The 7,403-nt window shown below is 53.5% G+C and overlaps 3 protein-coding genes across 3 annotated transcripts; 1 reads left to right on the forward strand and 2 right to left on the reverse strand.

Moving 5' to 3' along the window:
* L3040_007280 (uncharacterized protein) lies at positions 1-3,242 on the reverse strand (the record flags this gene model as incomplete). The annotated part of the gene is made up of 3 exons (XM_007288777.1): positions 1-1,035; positions 1,114-2,702; positions 2,750-3,242. The coding sequence occupies 3 exons, from the start codon at positions 3,240-3,242 to the stop codon at positions 1-3; spliced, it is 3,117 nt and encodes a 1,038-aa protein (XP_007288839.1).
* A 610-nt stretch (positions 3,243-3,852) lies between these two features.
* L3040_007281 (uncharacterized protein) lies at positions 3,853-4,284 on the reverse strand (the record flags this gene model as incomplete). Its single annotated transcript, XM_007288778.1, has 2 exons — positions 3,853-4,066; positions 4,163-4,284. The coding sequence occupies 2 exons, from the start codon at positions 4,282-4,284 to the stop codon at positions 3,853-3,855; spliced, it is 336 nt and encodes a 111-aa protein (XP_007288840.1).
* A 1,846-nt stretch (positions 4,285-6,130) lies between these two features.
* Positions 6,131-7,403, forward strand: L3040_007282 (uncharacterized protein; the record flags this gene model as incomplete). Its single annotated transcript, XM_066156216.1, has 4 exons — positions 6,131-6,163; positions 6,301-6,415; positions 6,563-7,125; positions 7,173-7,403. The coding sequence occupies 4 exons, from the start codon at positions 6,131-6,133 to the stop codon at positions 7,401-7,403; spliced, it is 942 nt and encodes a 313-aa protein (XP_066011019.1).

The following is a 7,403-nucleotide window of genomic DNA, read 5'->3' on the forward strand; positions in this document are numbered from 1 at the left end:
TCACCGATCGAGCGACCCTGTAGCCTGCTCTCCATGCCCAACCTGCCGGCCGGCGTGAACAACCACATCCGCCTCGACGCCCTCCATCGCGTCGACATCTAGATCAGGAGTCGTCGCTTTAGGCGTGTGCCCATGCCGATTCCCAATCCCAATCCCAATCCCAATCCCGTGCCGATTCCTATTGACGCCTTCTTGTTCCCCACCAACACCATTATCATCGTCGTCGTGAGTGTTCCGATCCGTGGTCTCCGCGCCGCCGTGCTCGATCAGCGCGCTAGCCATAGCCTCTTCATTCTCGCGCATGAGATCTTCCTCTTGCCGCCGCAACTCCTTCGCCTCCTCGCTCTCCTCCTCCTCCTCAGCATCGGCACTAGCATCGACATCGCCCATGACCTGATCGCCATCCGCCATTGGAATATCGTCGGCGGGTGGCGGCGGCGGCGGCGGCGGAGGTGTGCCGTCGAGAAGAAGTCCCAGCCCAACAACACCCACACCATCCTCCTCCTTCAACCGCTTGTGGGAGTCCGAGATCAGGTTCGCGAACGAGATGCTGGAGTCCTCGTCGCCGCCGGGCGTGCCGAGCTCGTCCTCAGTGCGTTTCCGCTTCAGATCGGACGTTGAGCCGGAGCCGGTGAGGGATGGGGTGTCGGGTTCGGGTTCGGGTTCGGGCTCGACCGGGGAGGGTGTGAGGCCAATTTCCTCGCCGTCGTCTTCGACTTTGACTTCCCCATTCCCACTCTCTTTCTCGTTCACCCCGTGATCCACAGAACCGAGGAAGCTCGAAGAAGAATGTTTCTCGGCCTTCCGCTTGTCTAGCGCCTTCTTCTTCTCCACAGCCCGCTCGAAGAAGTCACGCACGTAGGACTTGACTTTCTTCTCTTGCTTCTCAGAGATCTTGGTAGGGTCCGAGACGCGGTTGTTTTTGTAGTCGGAGGCGACGAGTTTCTTGCCGACTTCTCTGGCAAATTTCTTCAGGTCTTCTTTGGGCAGTTGCTTGGTGAACTTTTGCATTACGTGGCGGATGTGAGGGAGGAGCTGCGCAGGATCAGGTAAGCGTTCAATCTAATAGCAGAGAGGGGTAGAAGGGAGATGTGGAACGTGTATTTGACTTACAGTATTCTCGTACAGCTTCATCTGCTTCTCCACAGTAAGCGACCGCCATTTCTCAGCTGGCTTCTTGGCGTCTTTCGGCGTCGAGGTGCCGGTTGGTGTAGATTGAACAGGGGTTTTGGGGTCCGGTTTTGTGATGCTGTCGATGATGTCCTGGAGAGCCTTTGCGGTCTGGACGCTCTTCGGAGGCGCTTTCGGAGGTGGAGGTGGTTCAGGAGCTGGAAGATAGGGTTTTACCCAGGTGGTTGCGCCGGATTTGCTGTAGTAGTATGTGTTGCCCTTTGCATCCTGGGCGGCGAACCACCCAGCAGGCAATGCGTTCAAGGGTCTGCGGATTGGCGGAGGTCGGGAGGGAGCGAAGCCAAAGGTTCGTTGTGGAATGTTACTGCGAGGTCCTGCGGGTGCGGTGACGATTGGAGTCGCAGGGGATCTAGAGACTTCATCTGGGCGGTCGGTGTTGCGACGTTCGAAGACCGGGACGGCTGACGGATCGAACTTTTTGCGGGGGATGCGGTAGCCACGGTCGAGTTTCTTCCACTCAGCCAAGAGGCGCGCAGACTCGGATGCGACATCTTCGTGTTCGGATGTTGAGAGCTCGATAATCGTAGATTCGATTTTAGAGTCTTCAATCTTGTTCAGCGTAAGTCGGGGGAATTTGTAGAGGATATCGAGAACTTGGAGGATGACATTGTTGTCTTCCTTCCACATGTTCAGGGTGCTGCGGAGGATCTGGTAACCGTGCATCTGAACAACCCGGTTCCGAACTCGATCGTCGTCGCATCGCTGAATACGACCGAGTAATTTGACTGCAATCCATTTTTCCTTGCATTGCATGAGGGCGGCCATGACCTTCCGGACGCCTTCCTCGTCAAGACCCTTGGGTTGAACATTGTTGACGTATTCCTCGTCGTCTTCGCCGGTCTTTTTCTTCCGAGGCTTCTTCGCGACCGCCGAATCCCATCCATCGCCGTCGTCGATACCGAGCGCCTCAATCGTTGCATGCGATAGTTTGGTTGCGCGCTCAGTCTGCGTCTTACCTCCAATGTAACCAGTGCAGTTGGCTTCGCCACAGTAACAGGGCTGCGGGTCGGCGCCGTATCGGTCCACATTGTAGTTGAAGACTAGCTCCTCGCCAGCTTTGATATTTCGCTCGGCAAAAATGCCCATGCGCAACTTCTCCCCAACCACCCATTTGTCCACGTAGCAGTTGGGGTTGCAGGAATGATTGCAGAATCGACCGAGATTACCCTTCTTCGTCGCATCGACGAACTCGTGCTTCGTGAGAGACATGAAATAGAAATGCTTGATACCTTCTTGATCATACTGCACCGTCCGCCTCCGAAACGTCGGCTCGTTGATGACTTCGCCTATATACTCGAAAATGAAGTCGTTCGCATCGAGGTCGACATTGGCGCGCAGGCCGTAGCCCTTCTTTTCAGTCTTGAAGACCGAGACGTCGGCGTATTGCTTTTGTTGAAATCGCTGGTTCTGGCACCCGGAGCCACAATTGCATTCTCCGCCGACACACTCCATTTTCGTCGCACGGTTGATACAGTCGGAATCTTCGCCACATGCATGGTTTTTGCCATCCCCTGAACGGTCAGCGCAGCGCAAATTTGGGCTCCGAGGGTATACTCACTCCACTCTTCAGAGCAATCGCAATCCAAGGCATCGTGCTCAGAAGATCCCATTCCCTTGGAGCCGTAGATGCAGTCCTTGATCTTCTGAAATACCCCCGTAGCCTCCTCCGTAGCATCTGGCACATCGTTGAATAGTGGTGGTGGACGAGCAGTTATTTTCTGTAATGATTTTCGTAGCAACTTGGGTGCCTTGCCGGGCTCAACTGTAACTGTGATGCCGCCCCCAATTATCTCCTCTTCTACCTCCTCATCTTCAGACTTGGGGGTCTGGCTCGCGCTCTGCTTCTCCAATGGTGACTGAGACGCCGAGTGCTTGACCGCAGGAGTTGAAGATCGGGACCGCGTCAAATAGCTGGGTCTTGCCTCTTTTCCCACCTTGCCATTGGCCTGGGTACTATCCTGCTCTGCTGCTGGCGCAACTTCGTCGAGCTTCATCTCTTCCAGCGCAGCATCGACTGCTTCTGGATTCGGCTCCCGAGTATCGTCTGCCATTGTGTGTCGGAGGACCTTGGTGCTTGAAGGGTGTGTGGATGGGCGTCCAAGATGAACCAGCCTCGATCCTGGTGCCGTAGGAGCACCCACGAAGGGGTTGATCAGGCGGGCTCTTGTTATATGCAATTATTTATTTGTAATAGGTATTGGGAGATGGTTCGATTCGATTCGTGTATACGTGCGAGGGGCAGCAAAGGTAGGTATCGAAGCAGTGGGTGGTTGCGCTGCGCCTGGCTGGCGTGGATGCCGACTCGAAGGGCGAGTGAGTGAATGCGAATCGATGTCGCGATGGAAGGGTGAGTGTTTGGGGGCGGGTCCAATTACTAGCAGACGAGTTCATGAAGCGCAGCCTCGAAGGGAATGACCGTGACGTGTGTCCGGGTGACGACGCCGGATAATAGAAAGAAGATGGAGTGCGCAAAGATGCAATAGAAATTGATGAAGAATAGCGCCCTTTTACCTCGTCCACATTGCATTTCCCCTCTCTCCCTCTTTCTCTCTTTCTCTCCGATTTCCTGCTATAGCTCGCACTGCACTGCGCTCACATATCACTGTTCACTTGTGCGCCTCCTCTGCCTCGGCAATCCAGTCGGTCGGAGAATATCAATTGCTATGAGGAAACAGGAAGATTGTAGATACAGTTTGGGGAACGCTCAAGCGCCGGCGTTTGCCGAAGTCCCTCCTTGCATGACAAATGCGCCTCTACCAATTCGACAACATCTGCTGCGTAGATGGCTGTGAGCATTTCTGGAAAAATACTTGAAGCCCCGAGCGGTACTAGAGAATATTTGTCCATGGTAATGCTCTCATGCGACAGTGCTTCGCTGAATCAGAAAGAGCCTCAGCCTCGGCCTCTAACATCCTTGCCTCCCGCCAGCCTCTGAAATCCGATCCAATTTAGGAAATGAAATCTAACATACTCTTGTCGTTGAGGACGAATGATCCGTGGCATATCGGGTGCCGATTTTCGTTGGATTTGCAGCGCAATCTTTGTGAAATTGCGCTGATGAGCGATCCAGGGAAAACATATCCGGACAGCCATTTGGGTTATGAGGCCGGCGGATTATGAGGCCGGCGGATTTCCGCTACCAACTCGGAGCTGCAACTCGGAGCTGGGATATCGAAGTGATATTGAAATATTCAGCAGTATGGTAGATGCCAGAGATATGGCTGGGCAGGCTTTATCCAAAGTCCCCTGCGTATAGCATTTTCTGCCCTGTTCTTACAGTGAGGCTTGCCACCAGGTGGCTGTTTCCTCCGCCGCTGTACACGGCAGAGGTTTTGAAATATCCGTCTGTCTTTCATGACTTACCAGAATCCTCGTGGAGGCTTTTTCTTGTAAGGGTTTGGCGCATATCCACTTGACAGCCCAATTTTGATCTGACCGCTTCTTACCAGTATACCACCACAAACTATTTCTAGCCAGCTCGTAACTGTAGCGTTTCGGGCAAGGAGGATCAAGCGCTTGAAATAAAGCGCCTGGAATCAAGCGCCTGGAATCGATCTGCCAGCAGCGTCAGCGATAGTAGGCAGGACATGAATTTATAGCCCTTTGGCCCCTTATGAGCGTGTGACAGCGCATTCTGCAGGAATGGCGCGAGCTCCCACCAGTTTTGCCATATATGAAGAGACCAGATCCACTGAGTACGCCGTGTGTGCTACTGGGGGTATTTTCAAATGTTTGGGCGTCTGCGGTTGCTTTTTGTCTTGTGCGATTGCGGTGTCAAGGTCGGCGTTTGGTCGCATGTAGGAAGTATGTTTGCGCTTCCCTGTAAGGGATAGCCAACGGATTTGCCGCCGTTAAAGTCGTCGGCGACAATGCGCGATTAAAGTATGATGTCGAACTTAACATTATCTTGCGGCTCAAGGGGGGATCAGCGGGCGAACGAGTTCCCAGCCCGATGGGGATGTGAAATAGGAAAACGATTGGTTCTCTTAGCCGGTAAGGGTAATAGGTCAGCGCTGTTCGAATCCTGTCAAATGTCGGGGGCCAGAGAAGGCTTTGTGTAGGTAGTGCGCCGTGATTTCTATCTTCTTGACAGGAAGACGATGACACTTCTCGGGAATATCGCATCGTGTAGGAAGAAAGCCGCCCAAAAGTTGTTGGCGCTTCTGGTGATTCTTGAAGGAGAGGGAGGGGGAGGGGGGAAGAGAGTTTGGAAGGCTACCTAAGGTACCTAGGTACAGAGGATATGATCTGGCCGAGCCGAATGTGTGGCTAGGAAGCTAGGAGCGGGCGGGCAGGACAGGACAGGACAGGACAACAGGACTACAGGACAAGACAGGACCGCCGCCGGCATCGAGGCCGAGCGATTCCGTATACTCATACTCCGTACATCCTGCATCCGCTGCTAAGCTGCATATGCACGTCTGCAAGTAATTCCAATGTGGATTGCATTCCCATTGGCACTGGCAATGGCACTGGCAATGGCACTGGCACCTACCCCAGGCATTTTCTCTTCTCTCCTGTCGTGCTCCCTTCAGACGCCTTTTGACGCTCTTGCGAGCGGCCTGTACCTCTCAGGTACCTCTACCTACAGATCAACTACCTACCCGGCTTGGGTGCGCTTCAACTTCTTCTTCTACTTAATATTTCCTTCTTCTTCTCGGTCTTGCTCTTCCCAGCCGCCACCCTCGAGGCCCTCCCTGGTACTCTGTCTTCATATCCTCTTTCCACTGACCACGGCATTACTCTCTTTCGCTGCGACCTGATACGATCGATATACTACAAAGATAGCTACATGTTCGATCCTTCTTGATATGTCTCGAGAGTGATGATATACCTCCGGTACAAGAAAGATGCTAAATGCCCTCTAATTCGTTTTTCCATCCAACTACGCCAGCCGTTCTCTACCTCTCCTCAGCCTATCGAATATCTGTACGGCACAATGAACACCCAGCCCTTTTCGGAAGAGGAGAAGGTTCGTGGACTTCAAAACAATAGTGCGAAATGTTGAGGATAGTTAACAAGCAGCTACGAAATGCCTCTATCCCTCAAGGCGCATTGTCTTATTACAACCTTGCGAGCCTTGTCCAATATCAACTAACTCCGATGTAGAGATTCGTTCTTGCAGAGGCCATCAGGACCAGCACAATACCCTTGGATCGACTCTTCCACTTTCTCAACGATGGGCGTATACACATCGCTTGGGACGAGATGTTACTCCCGCGTGGTAAGCTGAACTTGACAACCCTCCGGAGCAAGGTCCCTAGATCGCAAATCTGCGCATAACCAACACACAGACTTCTGGCCTATATATCGGACGATTTATTAGCCCATGCTTACTTCCATGTAGGGCGAAACCTTAAACAATGTAAAGACGCCTTCGAAGCCTTGCGACCAAGCCCGCCCACGCAAATGTACCAGTTTCAAGCTCATAGCCAGAGCCTTCCAGCCTTGAGCCCTATTATTGCCAGTGCTGGGATCAAGCGCAAGTCGCCAGGACAACTAGAGCTATTCTCTCCTGCCTCTGATCCAAAGCGACGTCAGTCCAATGATCCTGTTCCAACGGCGCGCGACATTCGTCCCAAACCGCCCCCCTCTAATGGGTCCCCTCTGACAATGGGCTCTTTTCACCCATCCGAACCCAAGAAGCGCGGTCGACCATCCAAAAAGGATGTCGAGCGCAAGCAAGCCGAAGCGATCGCACGAGGAGATATCATTCCACCGGCTACAACAACGCCATTGCTAGGATATGCGAGCCATAACAACGAAGCGGGCACGAGTAACTATGCGCCAATTCTTCCCACTCCTCCATCGATGACACCGGCTCATGTATATGGGCCAACTCAAAGCACTCCCATGCGGAAGGGGAGCCCAGAAAGTGCAGCGGAAGTACCTGGGAAGAGGAAACAGGCCAAGGCAACTCCCAAGGCACTCAAGGTAGGCAACATGTTCGGGTAGAGGGCAACCGCTAATAGTTATGAAAGCCGTCTCCGAAACAGTCGGGAGAAAGCAGTTTTTTGGTCAATCCAACCATTAGCCAGTTGGTCGAGCCTCAGGAGTCGTATGCCACGCCTTCCACCGCACCACCCGACCCTGGCCCCATATCAGGTCCAGTTCCGGTGGTTTCTACCGCACGGAGCAGCAACCTTTCCATCCTGAGTCCAGAGGCAGCACCACCGTTAACGATCCAGCCACAACGACCGCCCCCGGCATGA

Source organism: Drepanopeziza brunnea (genome assembly GCF_022702325.1).
Source record: "Drepanopeziza brunnea f. sp. 'multigermtubi' strain 214-2 chromosome Unknown ctg12, whole genome shotgun sequence".
NCBI lineage: Eukaryota > Fungi > Ascomycota > Leotiomycetes > Helotiales > Drepanopezizaceae > Drepanopeziza > Drepanopeziza brunnea.